At 50.8% G+C, this 22208-nt stretch overlaps 7 protein-coding genes across 7 annotated transcripts; 4 read left to right on the top strand and 3 right to left on the bottom strand.

Annotated features, from left to right (window-relative positions):
- Positions 1-576: 576 nt before the first annotated feature.
- COCSUDRAFT_35198 (glyoxalase I) lies at positions 577-1662 on the bottom strand (the record flags this gene model as incomplete). Its single annotated transcript, XM_005651193.1, has 5 exons — positions 577-755; positions 950-1064; positions 1227-1323; positions 1412-1476; positions 1573-1662. The coding sequence occupies 5 exons, from the start codon at positions 1660-1662 to the stop codon at positions 577-579; spliced, it is 546 nt and encodes a 181-aa protein (XP_005651250.1).
- A 2411-nt stretch (positions 1663-4073) lies between these two features.
- Positions 4074-5440, top strand: COCSUDRAFT_64621 (hypothetical protein; the record flags this gene model as incomplete). The annotated part of the gene is made up of 4 exons (XM_005651192.1): positions 4074-4112; positions 4268-4432; positions 4545-4679; positions 5037-5440. 4 exons carry the CDS (start codon positions 4074-4076, stop codon positions 5298-5300), a joined length of 603 nt encoding a protein of 200 aa, XP_005651249.1. The 3' UTR covers positions 5301-5440.
- A 428-nt stretch (positions 5441-5868) lies between these two features.
- COCSUDRAFT_11853 (hypothetical protein) lies at positions 5869-10297 on the bottom strand (the record flags this gene model as incomplete). The annotated part of the gene is made up of 17 exons (XM_005651191.1): positions 5869-6009; positions 6330-6458; positions 6791-6922; positions 7028-7089; positions 7187-7334; positions 7421-7545; positions 7700-7765; positions 7868-7932; positions 8101-8297; positions 8404-8533; positions 8645-8761; positions 9040-9263; positions 9380-9445; positions 9605-9661; positions 9773-9878; positions 9985-10082; positions 10235-10297. The coding sequence occupies 17 exons, from the start codon at positions 10295-10297 to the stop codon at positions 5869-5871; spliced, it is 1926 nt and encodes a 641-aa protein (XP_005651248.1).
- Positions 10298-10717: 420 nt separating this feature from the next.
- COCSUDRAFT_32248 (hypothetical protein) lies at positions 10718-12265 on the top strand. The gene is made up of 6 exons (XM_005651190.1): positions 10718-10905; positions 10993-11038; positions 11139-11189; positions 11289-11339; positions 11446-11538; positions 11642-12265. Exons 1-6 carry the CDS (start codon positions 10811-10813, stop codon positions 11660-11662), a joined length of 357 nt encoding a protein of 118 aa, XP_005651247.1. The 5' UTR covers positions 10718-10810; the 3' UTR covers positions 11663-12265.
- Positions 12266-13869: 1604 nt separating this feature from the next.
- COCSUDRAFT_32247 (hypothetical protein) lies at positions 13870-14417 on the bottom strand. Its single transcript, XM_005651189.1, has one exon. The coding sequence runs from the start codon at positions 14205-14207 to the stop codon at positions 13890-13892; it is 318 nt and encodes a 105-aa protein (XP_005651246.1). The 5' UTR covers positions 14208-14417; the 3' UTR covers positions 13870-13889.
- A 1674-nt stretch (positions 14418-16091) lies between these two features.
- Positions 16092-18611, top strand: COCSUDRAFT_64619 (hypothetical protein). The gene is made up of 5 exons (XM_005651188.1): positions 16092-16224; positions 16317-16411; positions 16501-16745; positions 16859-16898; positions 17114-18611. The coding sequence occupies exons 1-5, from the start codon at positions 16205-16207 to the stop codon at positions 17863-17865; spliced, it is 1152 nt and encodes a 383-aa protein (XP_005651245.1). The 5' UTR covers positions 16092-16204; the 3' UTR covers positions 17866-18611.
- Positions 18612-19938: 1327 nt separating this feature from the next.
- Positions 19939-21108, top strand: COCSUDRAFT_64618 (hypothetical protein). Its single transcript, XM_005651187.1, has 2 exons — positions 19939-19962; positions 20182-21108. The coding sequence occupies exon 2, from the start codon at positions 20193-20195 to the stop codon at positions 20943-20945; it is 753 nt and encodes a 250-aa protein (XP_005651244.1). The 5' UTR covers positions 19939-19962; positions 20182-20192; the 3' UTR covers positions 20946-21108.
- The last annotated feature ends 1100 nt before the right edge of the window (positions 21109-22208 follow it).

Below are 22208 nucleotides of genomic sequence, written 5' to 3'. Positions count from 1 at the left end.
CAATACTGTAAAAACAGCATTGCAAGCTTTTTGCATGAAATGTTGCTTGCATCAATGTCATGACTCATTATCGGATCACCATCATGACTCATCGGATGCCGCTAGCCGCTAGCGGCATCATGATGGTGAGTGCGGCACTAGCGCGCGGCGCGCTGCATGCATGCAACCTCTTGCGATGTGGAGACCTCATACCGGATGTAATGACAAGATGACTAATAGGCACTCAAGGATCAACATCAAATTCATGGTAGGCTAGGCTGGTGTCAGTCAACAATAACTCTGCATCCCGAGAGAAAGTCACTGCCGCTCAGTGACAGGCTGTCAGTGGTTGCAACTGTCATGCCTGCAGAAACCTGACTGCTGCCAAATGCATTGGCGTCACCTACACTGCTACACCTGCCAGTTGAATTACCCTGCTGTCAGCTACCAAAATATCTTTCTAATATTTTTTCTGCCCCTAGCTAAACCCGGCAACTGTCTGTACGGACACCAGGAACAGGTTTTCATATGGCATCTGTCCAGTGTATTTTTAGATCACCAATGAGGCACTCCTTGAGTGAATTCAAGGACCAGTGTCTAGGCAAACTGCCTGGAATTCTTGGGGTTGAGGATCTCGATCCAGTAACCATCGGGATCCTTGATGAAGGCAATGTGCTTCATCTTGCCGTCGTTGGGCTTCTTCACAAAAGCCACTCCCAACTCCTCAAAGCGCTTGCATGCCGCCTCAACATCCGGCACTGCGAGGCCGATGTGACCTGCAAGCGCACCAGCTCATGCTGATCTCTGTGATCTTGGCTGGTGCTATTAACAACGCATAAACATCTCCTGGCTATTGAAGGACATGTGAAATCGAACAGAAGAAAAGCCATGCACTGCATGAATGGACAATTTTGGACGGAGGTTCGACCGAATTGGCAATCACAGGATCATCAAAGATGGAGCAGCCCACCATATCCCTTTGGTTCATCGTTGCCACTGTGGAACCCCTTGAAGTTATCGTCGCTCTCTGTCCCCCAGTTGTGGGTCAGCTCCAAAGTTGCAGGCTGAGAGAACATCCACTCCACCTGGACCAAACATGGTGCTTTCAGATTGCAGAAATTTTACAAAAACGATTCCTGCAGAAGCAATGCCTGTATATTTGGAACTGGGATATTTGGCCACAGATATATTTTCCCAGCAAGTATCTGTCGAAGAAGCCAAAGAGCTGGTTGAGAGTCAATCCTCACCCTGTCAGCAGGGTCCTCAGGGGTTGCATCAGCAGAATGAAATCCCAGGAAGTAGAGGGAAAACTTCATCTCAGGAAAGTCCAGCTTCGTGAGCAACCTGTGAGCAGCACAATTTGCACTGGCATCCTTCTTGAGAGCAGCTGTTCATGCATAGCTCGATCAAAGCAAAGGCAACCTTTACTCACCGCATGCCAATGACGCGGGTGTAGAAGTCCACTGACCTTTCGGGATCCTTGATACGGTACATAGTCTGTAAGATGGAAACTCATTGATGTCAGACTGGAGACTGAAGGCACATGAGATTCAGAAAATTTTTGGTGCAGCACTGCTTGATGGACCTTCTAACCTGCTGGAAGACAAAGTCTTTTGTAGCTGGGTCAACATCTGTGTGATTCCCCGGAACAGCCTTGAGATTTTTCTCTGAACCACCTGCCATGCTTACTGTGCACAGCTCTCGCCTATCTGCGATCCCCCCCAGCAGATCAGTCACTTCAGGAGTTCCTTTCATGGCTGTGGAGTAGTGTCTTAACACAGGAATGATCCCCTCCACCGTATTACAATATGTTAAGCACACATCCGGAGCAAGGTGAGGGCAAAGAGAGGTCGAGCATACGGTGAGTTCGACGAGAAATTCGACTTCCTAACAGAGCCTGCAATCGTATGCACGATACGTTTCTCTGAAGAACTACAAAGTTCTGCTACAAGCTAACATAGTCGGGGAATCGAGATTATGAAGGCAGGGCAAATCCTAAATGTGGTTTGCCGTTTGCAATTCGTGAATTTTGACAGCTTCCTCCAATGGGGAAGCTATCCCAATCTGGACTTTGCATGCCTCTGCAGAGACCTCCACTTCGATTTAAACTCCACGAATCCCCAAAGCATGCTCTTTACAGTACTGCATCTTTGGCAGGCATGTTACATTGAATATCTCTACAACCGTCATGGTGACTCACTCCTCAGAGCATGCTCTAAGCGCCACGTGGCACTGGCAACTTGCTGAACAGATACCGATCACAAAGGTGCTCTACAAATGATAGTACAAATACCTGGGCGAGCCTCTCAAGCCTCTTATGCCTCTCAGGCCAGCTGGCTAGGCTGAGTCTGCCTCTGCAGTATTCCCTTCATCAAATCATTGCTCATGAGTCATGATCACACTGTGGCTGGCAGCTTTTATAGAACTCTACTTCATGACAATCTCAATGTGCTTGACCTCTCAATCACTGCGGGTGCCCTAGAGCAATGTCTATCACAAGGGATGTTTTAGCTCCTGCTTTCCATGGCGGCATCGGATCACTGGCACTATGTGAATCCAAAGACCACATCGCTTCTAAGCAGATACTTGATGCCAGACTTCACTGCTTTGCCCTCATGCAAGAGGCAGTCATCCCCATGTCTGTGCAGGAGTGCCATGCCAGTCTTGGGCACAACAGATGCCACCACTTTGCTTCGCTTTCCTGCAAGCATTGGAGACATTATGTCGCTGTCACTTTATCAGGCACAAGCACATCCCGAGTACACCTTGTTTCAGCTTGTGAAGCGTACTCATAGAAAGGCAGCATCTAAACTTTTTTGGAAGGATATATGAGAGGGTGCTCGCACCATAGAATACAGTCTCCCCTCCTACAAGGGCACGGCTGTCCATGCCAGACAAGTAGATGAGGACAGTGTACACCGTTTCCTGTCCATCGCCCAACAACACCGAGTCATCGTAGTGCTGGCCAAACTTCTGTCCTGCAGTGTACCTGTGTCGAATTGCGTGTCAGAAGGTCCCCCATAATCAATCATTTATCAGGCTTGCCTTCCCGAACATGGCAGAGGATGGTCACCTGTAGATTCTAATGTTGGGATTGAGGCCAAGCGGTTGCCTTCCTTCCTCCTGGACGTGTCTAAACACTGCTTGTAAGCCAGTGGCTACCCACAGATGATCAGCATACGCCTTGTCCTCTAGCGAAATCCTGCCATTGTCTCTCACTGCCTGCGCATTACAGTGTGTTCTCTTATGCTCGAGCAGCACTTGATGTGCAGCCAAAAATATTAGCTAGAGCATTGCATTATCTTGCTTTAAGCTTTGGGACAGTAAGTCTTGCTGAGAGGGCGCTGGCCACATGTACCTCCCCAAACGCAGGGCCGCGAGATCCCTGATTCTCAAACCCCCTCAGTTCAGCAGCATCGACAATCCTCTGTGCCTCTTCAGGTGTCAGGACGCCTTCCACTGTGAACACGTCCTTCTCTTTGAGATATGTCACTGAAAGCTCTCCCTTTTTGGATACTTTTGGCAGCGGCGTATCTCTTCCTGCAACGACATATGGCTTGACATTTGTTCTAGATTTCTAATCAAAGTTGCCATAATTAAGGATGATCAACTGCCTCTAGGCAGCACGTAGTTACCTTTTTGTGGGTGTCGCACCATCGATCAGGAAGTGGTGCAGAGCGCCTCACTCCTCCAGGGTATCATATTGCCATCATATTCGATCTGCAATTCGAATGCTGCATCGTCTTCTGTGTTCCACTGAGGGCTAGGCAGATTAAGGCGCGTGATCGCACGTGCAGTAGGGCCACGTGGGAAGGGTCGCTAAACTCATCGGATAGAGGATCGGATAATGTTGTCAGTTAGCTAGGCACCATCTTGTTGAAACAAAAAAGTGATTTCAAGATGTCTTTCGCAGTAGTTGGTGGGCAGTTGCAATGCTTGTCGCTGTCCCATCAACGCGCAACAACATGCAGACGCAGAAGTACAAGGTAAAAGTTGACCATTGCAATGTTGTTCACTAGAGCATATCGATGGCGTTCTGATTTATAGGAAATAATACAGTTTTTTAAACGGTTTCAATTTCTCGCAGGACATTGATGCGAGCCGCAACCACTGCGGCCGCACCTCAGGCGAAGGTAATGCTAGACACGGATGTTATGACACTTGGAGTAGTCTGGGCTGATGTTGTCAGAATAGCTATTTTGATTTTTGACACATCATTGAAGCATACATTGTCGAGGTTCCGGAAAGCGAGTACAGCATTTCGTGAGGTGGTGTTTGTCTTCCACAGGCCCCAGCGACTGCTGCATCATCAGCAGTGCCTGCTGGCTCAGCGAGTCAGCAAACTAATCAGATCGTCGATGGGAAGTATAGCGACTACCGCTGGATCAACGGTTCGTGGGACCTTGAGTCCAGTGCTTTCAAGGCCCAGGATGGGAAGGTCAACTGGGACCTGGTGAGACTGCCTAACCACTACTGGCCTGTCTAACAATTTGTAGAATAAATGCACTTAATCCCCTTTATGATGATCGGCCAAACGTTGATCATGCTTGCTGTTCTGCCGACAGGTTATAGATGCGGAGATGGCCCGCCGGAGGCTCTTAGAAGACAGCCCCATCCCCAGCACAAACGAAGACCCTGTCTTCTTTGACACCGCCCAGATCCCCTGGTGGGCATGGGTCAAGCGCTTCCACTTGCCAGAGGTGTGCACATAGCCTCACCACACTCCATGATCCATGTGTTCTGTTTTGCCTTTTCTCCTCAAGATTCTTGCGCCAGCCTTGAGAGCCCTCTCATGAGCTTTTACTAAGCAGTAATACCTTGATCAGTTCCCACACATGATGCTCTGTCATTGTGATATCATGAATAGGCTTCTCACAGCACATTAACAGCTTCAATGCCCTGCTATGCCTTGCATTTGGATACAGCTGGCAACCTGGCAATCGCATGCATGGGGTTCTGATCACATGGCAGCCATGCATGACAGGGTGCTGAAAAAAACAAAAGAAAGAGGACAAGAGAACTTGCTTGACACCCCTGCATTCGTGTCTCATGTGCAGGCTGAGAAGGCCAACGGGCGCGCGGCAATGGTGGGATACTTCCTTGCGTACTTTGTGGACAGCTGGACGGGTGCAGGCCTGTACGACCAGCAGAACAGCTTCCTGGGCAAGCTGGCCCTGCACCTGGTTGTGTTTGCCATCCTGATCTTCCGCTCCAGTGACTCGCTCGCCTCCCTCAAGAACCTCCTGGACGAGGCCACCTTCTACGACAAGCAGTGGCAGGCCAACTGGCTCAACACAGAGCGTCCCAAGGAGCAGGACTGAGCTTGAAATTGAGCTGTCAAAGAGAAGAGCACTAAGGAGGAGTATAACGACTGAGTGAACCCTATACATCTCTTACAGCACTGCTGTACAGTATGTGTTGCTGATCTATTGTTCTGTCACATGATGGAACATGTTGTAACAAATGGATGCCACGTCTTGTGTCACTCTATCGCCTTTATCGCATAACGTTCCTTCACACCGCGCAGGAAACCTTTCATGATATATCCAAGCTCAAGCTATATGTTTGGCTGACACGACTTCCGTGAGATGCTAGCACGACTCTAGCAAGGAAGCCCTCTAAAGTAATATTTTGTGCAGACTTCACGCACATTTAAGAAGCAGGCTACTGAAACAGCGAGGCTGAAGCACCATACTCAGACCCCCTAAAGACAAGTACATTCCTGAGTTCCCATGCACGAGCACAAAACCATGGCAGATATACATACGCAAGTACACACAAGAAACGCACAATGGCAGTAAACTGTGTGACCTCCTCTCTGTTGCTTTTCCTCCCTCTCTCTTTCTCTCTTTCTTTCTCATAAAAATCCTTCTGGGTTGCATTTCTGATTCATCCCACGCTGAGCAGGCAGACTGTGCATGCAGTCCCCTGCAGCGGCGGCCCGTAGCTATGCAGCGCCGTCTGCGGCATGAGGAAGAGCGGCTGCTGCATGCCCTCCGCCATCCCCTGCTGCATCTGGTACTCCAGCGCCTGCTCATGCAATGCTCACCACCCTCACGGCCAAGACAATTCAGCTCAGCTCAGCTCAGAAAGGGCCCAAAGAGCCATCAAATTAGCACAGGAGTATTTCTAGCAAGCTGACTCCGTCAATATTTGAAATTTCACGTTGTGAGCATCTATTTTTCGTCATGCTCAGCGCTGACTCTGAAACGAGCATCAGGCATCACATCAGCCCTCAGCTGTTCCAAGGGCTGGAAGCAATCTGATGTGCCTGACCGACTGGGGCTGGGAATGTGCACAACCCCAAACAAGAAGAGTCTGGCCGTGACAACGCCAGCGAGCGGGCGCACCATGTCGGTGTCGATGCGCTCAACGTACTCGGTCAGGCGCTGCACCAGCGTTCCCTCCTCCACCTCACGCCTCTTCACGGGGCCCAGGATGTCATTGTCTGTCTCCATCCGCCGCCGCTTGGGGCCCACCTGCACGTGACATGGCCCCAGTCAGATCCGCCAGATATCCACCATATTGGATCCCGTGGCACTGCAGTGCGCATGCCCTGATCATCCAGGATTGTTTTGTAGCATTCCCATGAAGCCGTTATAGAAAAGGCTTCGCGACCCAAGGCACCGTATAGTGGGCATGAAGAGAAGCAGACAAAAGAGAAGATAAGTGGATCAGAGCACATCCACTCTATCTGAGGGTTGAATGTGTAGCAGCCAAAGGGTATGGATTTCAAAGGGCTGGCCTGGTGGCAAGCAAAGTAGACAATGAAATGCAGTGCTGAAGGGTAAAAAAGTCCGGAGGTAAGTACCGCAGGTGTCTCGGACATGGTCTGCAGGACCTTGAAGACAGCAGCCGCAGCGTTGGGGACATATTTGATCAGGTTCTTGCGGCGCAGCTTCTGCTCCTTCGCGGCCTGCTGCTTTGTGATCTTCACCTTCAGCTGCAGGGCACAAGCAAGCAGCGGTTACAGGGCGAGATTCTGCATCCTAGTATCCCACAAGTTACGATGACAGAAAGGAATGTAAAGGGAGGCTGTTGTTTTTACCTGCAGGCAGCACTGCTGCAGGGCATGCTTGACTGCATGCACCATCTCGTCCATGTCATCAGCTGTGCAGCACAATCTCTAACATCATCAGCAACCTGACTTGAATATATTTTGTAGGTGATGAACCTCGTCTGAATAGAATGTGCAGATCTGCCGCACCTATGTACTCCTTGCCTGCCCCCTTGTAGGGGATCTTGGTGGACACAATGCTGACAAAGACACCCACTTTGTCACTGGTCTGGTTGATCTTGTAGTTAGCCCAATTGATCCGCTTCAGAGCCGTCCTTGTGATGACGTCTGATCCCCCCTGTACATGCAATTGTTTCCTTGTCAGCGCATGAAACATGGGCAGCAAAGACTTTGAATCACGCTCGACATGGCATGAGAGCACACCTCAAAGAGCAGGGGGATTCTGTTGGCAAAGCGGTACACGTTAATGCCGGGCTTGATGTCCCGGCCTCCCACGCTCACTGCCGCCTCCACTACAAATGCATGACCCTCCAGCACGCGTGCATCCCCTGCAAAGATGCAGACCTCAGAGACATCACAGGACATTTGCTGAAGATGAGGTGGACCAGAAAGCCACGCATGTGTCAGCAAAGAGCGGCAGCCATCCAAGTCAGGGCAATGGATTGCCCAATTGTGCATAGACAGGCTGTTTCTGCCTCGTACCTTGGTGCGTGGCTACAAGCTCAGGGTTGAGCTCCTTCAGGATCCCCAGGCGCAGATTGTACTCCCCTGCACGACAGGCAAGCATCTTTTTCACCCTGGTTGCTTTCAGGAATCCAGCACTAGAAAGGGTAGAGTGAGGATGCAAGCAGGGGAAGGGGTGCAGCCCACCGGCAGGGCTGAGGTGGTCCTTGTCAGGGTCCTTGAATTTGGCCTCGTGCAGCAGCTGGTGCAGGCTGACTATCTGCTTGTCATCCAGCTCTCCAGGGAATGTGTCCTCGTCCACACCACACCTCATCTCAGCTATCAGCCGCCCTGCAGCGCCCACTCACAGACCGTCAGATCCGCCCTTAGAATCCTTCCCTAGCACTTAGCAAATCTTTGTTGTTGTTCTGAGGATGTACAGTCCCTTGCATTGCTGTGAAAGAGAGTGTAATGGCATTGGGAATCTGCTTGGCTGATGGGGTGGCATGCCTGCATAGTCTTTGGAGATCGAGGAGAAGTCCTTGTACAGAAACTGGCGCAGTGTTGAGCATTTGGTCACAGCAATGAGGCGCTTGATGAGCTCAAGATCCACAGAAGCCGGATGGTACTTGACTTCCTGCACATTGCCAAGCATGCTTTTAATCGTACAAAAACTGGCGTCTTGCAGGTGTTGCTGTGCAGAGATGTATGGTCAGATCAGCAATGGTGTTGTGATGCTCTACCTTGGGGGGAGCAGGCATCTTGTCAGTGCGCCTTGTGAAGTTGATGCGGATGCTGTTCTTCTCGTCCTCGGCCACATAGGCAAAGCTGAACTTTGCGTAGGGCGTGATGACTGCTATCTGCCTCAGATACCTGCATGCAGCACCACAACATCACTTCCCCACCCAGAAGTATCCTTGAAGCACTGTGATTTACAAACCTGCATGCTTCTGTTGATTTCAGAGGATGGCATTTGAGGCACACTTGTGGATCTTGGCTCTGTAGTACTGCCAGTTGCCCAGGATGGTGACGCTCAGCTCTGCGCCATGCCACCTGTCTGGATTTGGCTTCTCCTCAGTCTTATGCACGTTCGGCTCATTCCTGCGCAGCATTGCACAAGAACCTCCTCACCCTCATTTGCAGGCTCGTCCTTATGTTGCATGGCATCAAAGCTTGGCTAAGCCCTGCAGAACCGCGGTGATCCTGTCATCCCGGTCAGTCACCCTGGTGCATGTCCATTGTACTGCTGTTTGCAGAGACATTGGACCTCAGAACAAATCTCAATGGCGTGTCAGTGTTCCCGAAACAAGGCAGTGTGCCCACTTCGCACAGACAGATTTGGGCAACTCATGCAACCTGAGGTGCAGAGGAAGGCTTACTTGTGGATGTCAATGTCGAGCTTGTAGTAGGAGATGAAGCTCTGGCCCTGCCTGGCGCTCCAGACCTCAATGGGCAGCCCAGTGCTCATCTTGGACCAGATCAGGGCCATCTTGGCGCCCAGCCCAAACTTGCCGCGCGTCTGCTGGAGGCCGTACTTGGTACCCGACAGCACGCGGCCCAGCAGGTTGGGAATGTCCTTGTGAGGCATCCCTGTGCCATTGTCCTGTGAGGACATCACAATACCTCTGTGATGCACAGGTGATGGACCGTGCCTTGCAGTCCAAGGCACAGAGGAGCAAAATGCAGGGGCAGTGTAGCACATGCAAAGACCACATTCACCTTCACAGTGACCTTGTAGAACGTCTTGGTGCTCTTTGAGGCGGCGGCTGCCCTCTTGACCTCCGCCTCCTTCTTGACACCTGGCAGGGCCTCCGGGTTTTCTCCCCTCTGCATGACAGCATTCCATCTGTACATATCCATTGACACATGCCATGAACTTTATTGTAGCCATGGAAGATCTACATGCAAAGGCCATCATGCATGAGATCATAGAGATCTACACACCTTCTGAGCAGCTTTCATCAGCTTCTCCTGCTCCCTTGCCTCCTTTGCCATGCGTTTCTGCATGCACACAAAGCCATGCACTTTTCCCTTGCAACAATGCTCAACTCGAACGCCATCAAGTGTGCTCTACATCAGCTTGGGTCGGCAGGAGAATTGGCGATGGCACACCTTCCTAAGGTCCTCTGTCTCAAAGTCTTGGTACAGGGTCTCATCCACACGCTCAAGATTTGCGATTCCCCGAATGGTGTTCATGCGTTTTTGGCTAATCTCCTCTCTAGCAAGCACACAAAATGACATCGTTAAATGAATTCAGGCAATGGGTTGACTGCTTTATTCAGTGACTTCCCAATGAACAACGTGCTCTCTGCTTCGGCGCATACATGGTTACTTCAACGTCTGGCAGGTTCCCGCTGCTCTCTGCTGCATCGAGGGAGTTCTCAACCAGCTCCCTGACGGTGGTATAAAGGCATTTGCCTGGCTGAAGGGAGACCCACTCAGATTTTAGACAGCAAGATGTGCATGATGTGCGAATACATGTCACTGGTTCTGCTGTCACCGGATCAGAACAGGAAATGTACTCTTAAAATTGCCATGCAGTCGAGTGTTCTGGTTTAGAAATTCGAAACTTACGTTGTCAAACCCTGCAATATTTTTGTTCTCTGCGAAAAATTCAGCAGGACTCTTCTGCTGCATCACTTCGATCTTCTTCCCCATACCGTGTATTTTTATTCAAAGCAAAGTCGTGCAAGTTTCGGTGCTCCGAGCGTGAATAGCTACTCCAAGGGGATGGTTTGTACAAGGACAATGTTTCATATTTCAGTACCTGATTTAATGGATGAGATCATATCGATGCATCATAGTGAGGTATATTCGTGTTCCACAATCACAATGGAACTCATTGGCAGCATATTTGGTCACATGCAAGCTTCATCAGTGTCCATCAGTGCCACGTGTGCAGCAACCACGTGCGATGACTAGGCAGCGAAACTTGCAATCGATTTAGATATCTCTTAGCCCCCCAGCTGCGCCCGTACGCACGTGGCAGGGGTCCCCCCCGGGGTCTCCTGTTCTGCGTTCCTTTCTTCTTCTTCTTCTTCTTTCATCAATTCGTACAATCGAGTAGGAAAGCCTTTGGAATGCGTTAGCACCACATAAGCCGTTTGTGACCCTCACCTGAATGTGGTCCTGTGAGGTACTCCCCTGAGAATGGCAAAAGAAGCTCCGATACTAGGGAAGAAGGGCATTTCGGAAGCCCAAAAGAGAACGAATAATGTGCGGGCTATTTTGACAATCATATTGATGTAAGTCCCGTCAACCTCTCCCTCCTGGATGTCAGACCTACTAGATCCAGCCCTGTTGGAATACTCACACATCCGTTTATCTCGCAGGGTCACTTTCTTTGGATCCATGATCGCCTCAGTGACAAGTATTGCGGTAAGCACATCATCACTGGTGTTGGAACGCGTTCGTTGTGTAGCAGAAGCCCTCACACCGGGCAGTTGGCAGATCAATCTGATCATTCCCTGGCATGCAGGATTTCCTGGAGCACCATCCTGAACTGCGATTCCTCTTCCCACTCCTGGGGGTGAGAACGCCATGACACTCCCATGACTTCAAGGTTTTGAGCCACATGGAGACCTATTGTTGACTGGAACTTCCCTGTTGAATGGTTTCCGCTGTGCAGGCAGGCTCGGTGCTCTTGATCATCCCTCTGGGTGTCTATCTGACAAACCAGGTGCGCTTATGACCTGATTACAGCTGGTTGACATGCAAAGGTGTTCAGGGAAGTAAGGTATCTTGCGAGCTTCTGCATGCATGAGTGCCCCATGTGTGCTATGCAGGGAGATTTCCCAGACGTCAATCCTATTATACCTTCCCATTACTTTCGTCTGGCAAGAAGATGTTTTGTGGCCATGGTGGAGAATGATGGAAAGGTACAAAAGCCCCGGATTCATTGCAAGCAACTGAATTGGTGGTGTCTAATCTGCATGCAATTTTTTCCTGCTCGGAGTCAACATTTCTGGTGTGTATGGCCAGGTCTCTGGCAAGGATCTTTGATATTCACCAGTAAGCTGGCAAGCGCATGGGATGCGAGAAAAGTATCTCCAGACTTGGGGCTTCTGAAATGGTTCTGTAGTTTTATGGAGACACCTCAATTTTATTGTGCACCATGCGGCAGTGTCCAGGAGGGGCACACACTAGCCCAGGCAATCTTTGACGTGTCATTCCTGGGGGTCTTGTACCTTCATATACTGTACAGCATTTGGCCGTAAAATTGCAACAGACTCCCTGATGGCATGCCAGCGCTGCTCTCTTCTGGCAGAAGGCATTATATGGTACTCACTCACAGTGAGTGAGGCGGTTGAGATATCTCATCTTTGGGCACACCATTCCCATGACTGTGGAGTCCTGGAGATCAGCTGGAGTTTTGATAGTCCTGTCTAGACAGATCTGTGAATGCACGCGCAAGCCAGCGTGCTGAGCTGTTTAAGCTGCAAGATGGTATTGTAGTGTAAGTGTCTTACTTGATGGCAAATGCAACCGCAGTAAGTGACTTTGAGTTGCGAGGCCTCATGTTTTGATCACTGGCAGTGCATGCATCATGATGTGTGTCTTTATTTTGACGACAACGTTGTTTACATCAGTAAGTTCTTGGCCATGCATATGCATGATGAAAGACGTCAAATTATCGAGAATTGGTCGTCCGACAAATAGCGTGTCTTACGTTGCCTATCTTGGCTTGGAGGCCTTTGAAATTTTAAGACAGCTCAACGCTGCCTTGGCGACGCTGCCTTGGCCAGAAACGTTTCTTTGAGTGAATACCACGCATGGAAGCATCGAGGGAACGCGCTGCGCTCCTTCTTTATGCACCTTGTGGTGAAGAGCGCATGTAGCCATGAAGTTCAGCTCAACCAGGTTGGAACCCATTTGACTTCCTAAGCACACTGCAAAATCATAAATCTGGGTGTTGCAGCTTCCTGAGTTCTAGTTTTGTTCCAGGAAGGTGACAGTATGCAGGGCTGTGAGCATCGTGCAGTTGTTCTGCCAAGCGTTCATACTCTTAATAAATACCAGCGCTGCTTCGGAGACCACAGGTAAATCGACCTTGCGTACATTATTACAGGTTCTTGATAAAGAAACAAAAAGATGACGCTGCATTCATGCTGACAAGGATTTCCTTTCTGCCTGAAGGTCGTTCCAAGAGCCATGGCGTTGTGCCAGACGATATCCAGAGTTTCTACAACGAAACTAGAAAGGATGTTGCCGGGGTATTCCCAGCCAGCAAAGCAGAGGTTGGAGAGTTGCGAGAAGAATTCAGGACAGAAGTCGCCGAAGAGAACATCCTTTTGCAGGCCCTCATCGACAAAGTCAACCTGCTGACACCGGTGAGACACTTGTATAACAAGCTGCTTGATGTGAGATTATTTACGTGCAATAATACTTTGTGGGGCCTCTATTCTCTTGGCTCACACCTGTACAACATGACTGAGCCTTAGCTGAGCTTGGGAGCGGGTGCTTGTCCTGACAGGGCTTCATTGGCACCAATGGACTCGATGGTCCCACAGGTACCTTCTTACTACCCTGCCATGCCTTCCAAGAGCGATGCAGGCCATGATTGCAAAGTAGTGTATAAAAGCAACCGCTGACTGCCTTACAGACTTCTTTAATTGGTCATTATATCATGCAATGAACGCCCGCCGGGCATTCATGCTGCGTATGCTGCAGCTGCAGAGCAAGCTGGACATCCAGAGTGAATTCAAACAGCTAAAAGTCTCACTGCTGTACTCTGCACAGGGCCCACCGGCGCGGACGGCAAAGATGGCGCGACCGGCGCCACCGGGAAGTTCGCCACCGGCGCAACCGGCGGCTTTGGCCCAACCGGCCCCACCGGACCCACTGGCGCCAATGGCTCGCTCTGCGTTGGGCCGCCAGTGTACTTGAACTTTGACGAGACGGAGGGGCCCAACCCCATTGCCAACGCCGATCACTCGACCCATGTTCTAGCTGATTCAGCTGGCGCATTAATGAACTTCCCCACCAACTACACCTACCACGGCTTGCAGCTGACTCCCCTGGGAAGCACCACCAACATTTTTACTCTGGACACCTCGGCCGACGGCACATACGGACCTCTGCCGTCCTTCAACATTAACACCACTCTGGTCCTGGAGGTCCCGATCGACCGCCCTGATCCATCAGCAGTGGGCAGCCTCACAATCAGCGCTGCAAGGGGCTCCTTCACCGTGTTTAGCCTCTACACATATGCCATCACCTGCGGCACCATTCAAGGCTCACAATCCCGAAAGCTAACCCAGGGCTTCTGCCCTGGTGCAGAGGTGGAGATCTTTGGGACCCTGGCTGGTGCTCGTGTCAATGCATGTGAGGTTGGCACCATTTCGTTCACCCCGTTCAACTCCCCGCAATATGTGGTTTTCGCTCCTGGATGTGTCGTGGACACCCTGCAATTCATTCCCACAAACGTACAGGATCTGGCGATCGACAACATTGTCACCTGTGCAGCCACGGCTGACTCATCGTTGACCCTGGCGGCATAAATTCTTTGACAGCTGGAGCCCAGAAGGACCAGCTCCATCTGCACCATGTGACCTTAATAAGGTTGATATCAGAGACTCTAGCTGTATGGGTCTAGTGCTTGTGGGCATCTTGTCTTGTGCTGATTGAGCTAGTCTTGTCTGGTTGAGCCTATACAGGCCTCCCATAGACGAGGTAGTCATCGGTGACTGTATTGTCACGTGCAATGCATGTACATATAGTTCTGGTGCTAGTCTTTTGGCTTGTAATATCTCAGATTACATCTGTGATCTGTGACAGTTGAGCATGAATGCTTCAAGCCAACCACATTTTATGGAAGCCAGTACTGCTTGGAAGTGGCTATAGCTAGTACTGGCTTCCATAGTACCACTTCCACTATGGGTGGCCAGTACCATGGTGGCCTCCATAGTGGAAGTGGCTAGTTACAAAGGCAACAATTGCACACATGCATATGCACCTGCATAGCCTGGGCCCTTATACACTGCCCCTTAGACAAAATGTCAGTTGATTGCAAGCCAGGCACTCATTGGCATATTCTCACTGAATTCGCCTGCCAAGGAGCGCATTGGGTCTAGAGCTGCAGCCTGATATCATGATGCTGGTATGGCACTCAAGTACATCGTATCTTGGTAACAGCCGTGCCAAGCGTGTTTCGTGCTCAAAGAACCAGCTGTCCAAATACGTCTTCAGCACTTGTACCTCGTGTCCACCTTGCCAGCGCACGACTGGGTCGCAATAAGGCTTCTTGAGCCTATCACTAGGAGGGACCTGTTTGAATCCCCAGCTCCCCACAAATCCGTAGTCAATTGAGCACTGCCCTAGCACCATCTACAAATCACCTTTGTCCCGTGGTGCACGCTGACTGCATTATCATTTAGGGTCAAGCAGATGAGCTGGCCCACCGCAAATTTCTAGCACACCACGCATGAATGTTCCACCTCCAAGGCCACAGCGGCCTCGCAGCATGAAGCGCCATAGACAATTGCCATCAGGCACCTGCCCTGCTATGCCGCACTCTTGGTCGGCAGGCAGCACCGTCTCTTTGCGCAGCTGCAACACATGCTCTGCCTACATCTCTGCACAAGCTGGCTGCAATTTGAATTACCCTGGAGAGTGTTGTGCTCATCACAATTGCCGTTAATGCAACATCCTGTTGTGTCTGTCAGGGCATGCTGCGCAACCTTGCTCAACCTCATGTGCATTTGGGTGCAAGAATTCCCCGCATGCACCTGCCAATAAATTGACCTGTGAGGCACACCTGGTCACATCTCTAAGGGCTTGGTAATGCGCAAGCACGCTCGGGGGCACCACTGCTGAGCGCAATCATTGCATGATATCATGCCATCGATGTCTAAAGAGCTCTATTCTCGAGGTCTATCCGGTCGGGGCTAAGCCATGGGCAAGTGGCAGCACTGCTAGCTCTTGGCATACAGGCTGCTGATGCTCCCGCCAAGGTGTGTTCAGCACATCCTGCGTTGGCATCATCACAGACTCGAGCAGCATGACCTCAACCGCTCGAGAGCCATACAATTGGACAACCTGAATCACGTGAGATGCTGGTCTGAGGCCTTAGTGCTTCAAAGTAGTTCATTGTCCCTTGCATGAGCTGGGAATTTTCAAGGCATGTCCTTGCTCACGCAACAAGCTTGAGCCATGAATTTCTTTGGAACATCCCAGGCTGGAACAGATCTGTCCATTTTCAAAGGAAAAATCCAGCTGACTTCAATGCGTTCCAATGGTGGTTACTAGCCACAATCAGTAATAGATTAATGTATAGCGCAGCGAAAATTTATATATTCTGTTGAGGAGTTGATCGCGTTTGTTGGTCGTCCAAGAAAAGAGCGTAACCTACACGTGCACGTGCACATTGCCTATTCTGGTTCTGAGACCTTTGAAAAATGGGACAGCTCAACACTGCCTTGGCAATGCAAAAGCATAGTCAGTGCCGCAGACAGAGCCGCGAGCAGAGAGAGTCAGTGCCGCGCATGCGAGTATCGGAGGAGCACCGCTTCTGTACTCACTTTCTGTAGGAGAGCTGATGTAGCCATGAAGACTAGCTCACCCAGGTGGGAGCCCTATTAGATTTCTTCGCACATTCACTCACCAACATATCAAGCACAAGGCCGGCGGAGATACCTAAGCTCTCGTTGTGGTGCAGGGACGTGCATTTTTGGAGGGTTCTGAGCATCGTGCAGTTGCTCTGCCAAATCTTCATACTCTCAGTAAATACTGGCGCAGCTGCGAAAACCACAGGTATATATACCTCGTATTGTGTGCATCGTGTTGCCTGCAGCTGATGTAGCAGTGCGCTCACGATGCTGAGCGGGTGTTTCTGGCTGAAGGTCGTTCCCAGAGCAATGGCTTCGTGCCAGACGCACTTCAGGAGCTGCATAACAAAACCGAGAAGGCTATGACCCAGCCAGGCGACATCCAGAAGTTATACAACGAAACAACAAAGGATGTCACCGGGGTGTTCCCCGCCAGCAAAGCGGAGGTTGAAGACTTGCGGGCAGAAATCCGGACAGAATTTGCCAAAGAGAAGGCCCTTCGGCAGGCCATCACTGACAAAATAAAGTCATTCACACCGGTAAGATCTCCTCAGTATGCTGCTTGTTGTTGGTATCAGTATTGTGCAGCAGTCTTAGCTGTACTCTTGGCTCTCACACATAGCACCTGACAAGTGCATACTTGTCACGACAGGGGGGTTTCAATGGCACGAATGGGCTCGGCGGTCCAACAGGTACTGATCAATCCGCTTCCTTGCATTCTTTTGGGATGTGATGCATTCATGTCATACATTCACATAGTGACAACTGACTGAGGACTGGTGCATTTCCTTTGCATACACCTGCCCTGCACCCTTCATCCTACAACCTAGCAGACAATGCTGCAACATATCAGACCCGCCAGAGTGAAGTCAAACAGCTAAAAGTCTCACTGCTGCACTCTGCGCAGGGCCCAGTGGCGCGGACGGCAAAGACGGCGCGACCGGCACCATCGGGGAGGCGGCCACCGGCGCTACCGGCGGCACCGGCCCGACCGGCCCCACCGGGCCAACTGGCGCCAATGGCACGCTCTGTGTGGAGCCGCCAGTGTACTTGGACTTTGACGAGACTGAGGGTCCCAACCCCATCGCCAACGCCGATCACTCGACCCACCGACTCGCGGCCGCAGATGGTGCATCCGCGGATCCGCCCTTCCCCACTAGCTTCACCTACCACGGCCTGCAGCTGACGCCCCTCGGAGGCACCAGCAGGATCTTCAATGTGGATGCCCCTAATGGATTTGTGCCTGCCTTCAACAACAACGACACCCTTTTTCTGGCTGTGGACTCTATCGATCCTCCTGTGGGCAGCCTCACAATCAGCGCTGCAGCTGGCTCGTTTAGCGTGTTCAGCCTCTACACTTACGCCTTAGCCTGCGGCGGTTTATCTCCAGTCAGCTTAGCGCGCGGCCGCAGGCTGACCCAGTCTGATTGCCCTGGCGCAGAGGTGCAGATCATCGGAACCCTGGCTGGTGTTCCCGTCGATGCATGCAATGTCGGCACCATTTCCTTGCTCCTGCCATTGCCGCAGTATGTGACATTCCCTCCTGGCTGTGTGTTGGACACGCTGCAGTTCGTTCCCAAGGGCGTCTTCTCTCTGGCAATTGACAACATTGTCGCCTGCGCTGCCTCAGCAGACTCATCGCTGACACTGGCAGCATAAAACCTTTGACAGCTGGGGTTTACAGGAATCAAACCAAGCAAGACTACCATCCGCACCAGGGTGAATTCAATAATGTAGAGCTTCACAGCTTTGAGCAAATGTCTTTTGCAGCTGCACCTTGATCAGTGCAAGAAATGGTTTTTGCGTCAGAGGGAATGTGTAAGTCTTGTTAGCCAGTTTCTGGGCTAGATTGCCAATCTCAGCAACTTCAGTATTCTGAAATTGCCACCAAGTCGGTACAGTTCCGACCAAGTCAGGGCCGTTGATATTTTTTGTTCATGATATGGATACCATCTAGATCATGTCACTTACGGTATCAGTGTGCCTTGGTGGCAATTTTAAGTCAATCGTATAGTACACGACATTTCCTGTATCACAGTTGAGTAAGTGTCATCGTCGATCAAGTGGCTGGAGCCTCCAATCAGACCTGGGCACTATGGTGAAGGACAGCGGTGGCTCCTTGCATGTCGTCACATGCAAGATCTTGTGACAAACTGCTACTGGCACCCAGCTTTTTAGGACTACACTATTAAGATGATGTCCTTGGAGCACGGTGCCAATAAGCTTATATAAGACCTTAAGACAAACCGTATGAGGACTTTAACGTCCGGATCAGGATGCTGCTGCCAAGGCATGCTCAAGACTTCCTGCGCATGCGCTGGCTTTGTTGAAGGGTGGCTTGTATACTGATGACATCACAGCTGTGGTGTTCACAAGGGGATCACAATTGTAATAAGCTCAACCCCAGCTCAGTCTCAAAATCCAAACCAAGGGCTTACGTTGCTTGCGCAAAATGCTTGAGCTCATCAGATTCCTTGGTGCTTGAAATCGCTGATTGGCCCCTGCATGTGCCACATCTACCAAGACATCTCCGGAGCGATCTCCAGATATCCTGGCTCTGTGAGAGTCAGAAAATTAGCATATCATATATGACATTGCAATTGCGCGCTGATCGGTCGAACCGCAGATCAGCCCTATATTAATATTAATATAGATATTTAGGTCCCATATTTCAAGTAATTACTTATAAGTTACAGTTGCAAGCTTAGCTAAGAAAGTCGAACACATTGAGCACAGATGAAGTGACTGTGTTCCCTATTTGCTGATTAACTGGAATAATATTGGATCTTTGGCCTTACTCATACCCTTTGCATGCCTGTGCCTCCCTTTGCCATGTCAGATCTTCCGAGAAAAGCGCGTATCCTTGTTGCCTCGGTTTTTCGGAACCTTTAAGTCTTGAGACAGCTCAAAGCTGCCTTGGCACTTCCCCAGTTGGCAGTGAATATTTTGTGAGATGGCCTAGACTGCAATCAGTGAGGAAATAACACGCATGCAATCATCGACGTAGCACCATTTATTCACTCATCTTCTGGTGGACTTCGCTTGACGCCATGAAGGCTAGGTGGGAGCCCTCTTCAATTACTCACCACTATCCGAAGTAATAATTATATTTCGAAGCTTCCTGAGTCTTCTCTATGGTGCAGGAACGTCAAAGTTTCCAGGGCTCTGGGCCTCGTGCAGTTGCTCTGCCAAGTGTTCTTATTTTCAATAAAGTCCAGCGCTGGTGCGGAGACCACAGGTAAATCTACCTTGCTCACGAACTTATTCAAATGCTTTCATTCCAAGCATTCTGCTGGAGAGCGCTTATACTCAGACTCGGTTCTTTCTGGCTGAAGGTCGTCCCAAGAACCATGGCGTTGTGCCAGATGCACTTCCGGATTGGCACAACAAAACTGAGCAGGCTTTGTCCAAACCAGATGAGATCCAGAAGTTGTACAACGAGAGTAGAAAGGAATTCACCGGGGTATTGCCGGCCAGCAAAGCGGAGGTTGCGGAGTTGCGAGGAGAAGTCCGGACAGTATTCGCTAAAAGGAACGCCTTATATCAGGCCCTCATCGACAAAGTCAACGCTCTGACACCGGTGAGACAGATCTTTGACCAGCTGCTTGTTGTCAGTATCGTGCAGCCGTCCTAAATGGGGCCTCTGTTGTGTTGGGCTCACACCACTGAGGCATGAGTATCACCTGACTGAGTTTGGAAGCACTTGCTTGTCACGACAGGGGTTCAACGGCACCAACGGGCTCGACGGTCCAACAGGTAACTTATACTGCATTGCGATGCCTTCTGAGAGTGATGCAGTCTGAACATCGACAAGCAACCGGGGGACCGCCAGTAAAAGTTCTCTTCATGGACGCTCTGGTGAGCATGCAATAGCATGGCACTGCATGCTACAGCTGCAGAGCAAGCTGCACTGTCGTGTGCCCCGCCTCAGTGCATTCAAGCAGTGCAATACTTATCACTGTATTCTGCATTCAGGACCTAGTGGCATGGATGGCAAAGACGGCGCGACCGGCGCCACCGGGGAGGCGGCCACCGGCGCGACAGGCGGCTTTGGACCAACCGGCCCCACCGGCCCGACAGGCGCCAACGGGTCTCTCTGCGTGGGGCCGCCAGTCTACCTGAGCTTTGACGAGACCGAGGGAGCCAACCCCATCGCCAACGCCGACAACTCGGACCGTAAGCTTGCGGCCGCAGATGGTCCATCCAGGGACCCAGCATTGCCCACAAGCTACACCTACCACGGCCTGCAGCTGGCGCCCCTGGAAGGCACCACATCCATCACGGACAAGGACCAGCTGTTTTCTGGCGGCCCCACATTCAACACCAATAGCTCGCTCCTCCTGACAGTGGACTCTGCCAACCCCTCGGTGTCGTCCCTCACACTCAGCGCTACAGCGGGCTCCTTCAGCGTCTTCAGCCTCTACACTTACTCGCTCAACCCCCTTGGTTGTGGTGGTGGCAACGCTGTCACAATTGTGGGAGGCCCGCAGAAGCGCCGGCTCACCCAGTGCAATACACCCGGGGTGCAGATCATTGGGACCCTGGCGGGTGCGCGCGTTGGCGCATGTGAGGTCGGCACCATTTCCTTGGTCCAGCTGTCACCTCAGTATGTGGTGTTCCCTCCTGGATGTGTTGTGGACACGTTGCAGTTCGTTCCCGAGGGCGTGTCAGACCTGGTGATCGACAATGTAGTCACCTGTGCAGCCACGGCAGACTCGTCGCTAACCCTCGCAGCGTAGTCACAGCTGCAAGTCTCTGCTGGCTCAAAGGGTCCTCAGGCAATTTCGCACGCAAGTCAGCGCTCAGAACAAATAGCTGTAGCCATGCATGCACTCAATAAAGTCTCTGAGAGCCCCCAGCAGACACCTGATGTTGGCGGTCTTTCTCAGTGCAATGCTCTTCCCAACATGCAGCCAAGCAGCCCTCTGAAAGGAGCTGGGTTGACTTGAGGAAGATGAAATCCTGAAAGCTGGCTGTGGTCCTTTTGCTTATCTGGATTATTCTCTTGCTTGAGGGTGAGGACTGCAGCAGTGTTGTGCTGGCTTGCTGGTCCAGACTGCGCCAACATTGCACACCTTTGAACAGACGGAGAGAGTCACAAAATGGGGCCAGTGGTTATGCTGATGTTGCAGGCTTGAGTGAATTTGCACAGGACTTTGCAGAATAATGGATCAGACATGAGAAACAGTCTCTGGGCCTTTGATGAAATTGCCCTCACTCATTGAATGGCGGGGACGATGTCTCAAGTACTGAGTCTGCTGGCTGGCCATGGATGCATGCAGATCTGGCGAACAAGATAGTTCCATGTGCCATAATGGACTGGGTCAATCTTTCTGCAGCTCAGATGCTTCTTGAAGAGATGCTGTGGATTGCAACTGCATGTGCAGTGTATGCAAGTCTTTTTCGATGTATGGGAAAACTTTCAGGTTTGCAGACTCTGGGGTAAGTTGGCTTCAGGTCACATGTAGCTGTGCTGAAGTATGATTGTGTGATATGAGTGTCACACTACAATACACATATGTGAACATGTAGAGCACTTGGGATGATCATGTTACAATGATCCCAGTACCAACTGCAGCAGCTTCTGCACCTGCTGTATTCTGCTGGGCATTCTCTCTTCTTCCTTGCAACTTACTTCCCAAACTATTATCCTATTGTACATGCAAATGCACTCAAGACCAGCACAAGACCTGTGCATGCTAATAAAGTTGAACAACTAACATGCAGGGACACATGTTTTCAAGACTCATCAAGAACAAGCATCAATGCAAAGCTAGGGACCAAATGTACACTGAGGGTTGTCAACTCAGTCTGAAAAATTGTCTGGCATCTTCATGACTCATCGGTCGGACCCTAATGCTCCCAATAGCTATGAGTCAAGCTCCATTTTCAAACACATGTAAGGTACATATTCTCACGCAAGGGAGGCAGGCATGCCATGAGTTTGCTCAATAAATTTGAGCGCTGCTGATGACGGTATACAAGCAATTACCACATTCAGC

Source organism: Coccomyxa subellipsoidea (assembly GCF_000258705.1).
Source record: "Coccomyxa subellipsoidea C-169, whole genome shotgun sequence".
In the NCBI taxonomy this organism is placed as follows: Eukaryota; Viridiplantae; Chlorophyta; class Trebouxiophyceae; family Coccomyxaceae; genus Coccomyxa; species Coccomyxa subellipsoidea.
The sequence above is the reverse complement of the archived record's forward strand: the minus strand, read 5'-3'. Positions and strand labels throughout refer to the sequence as shown.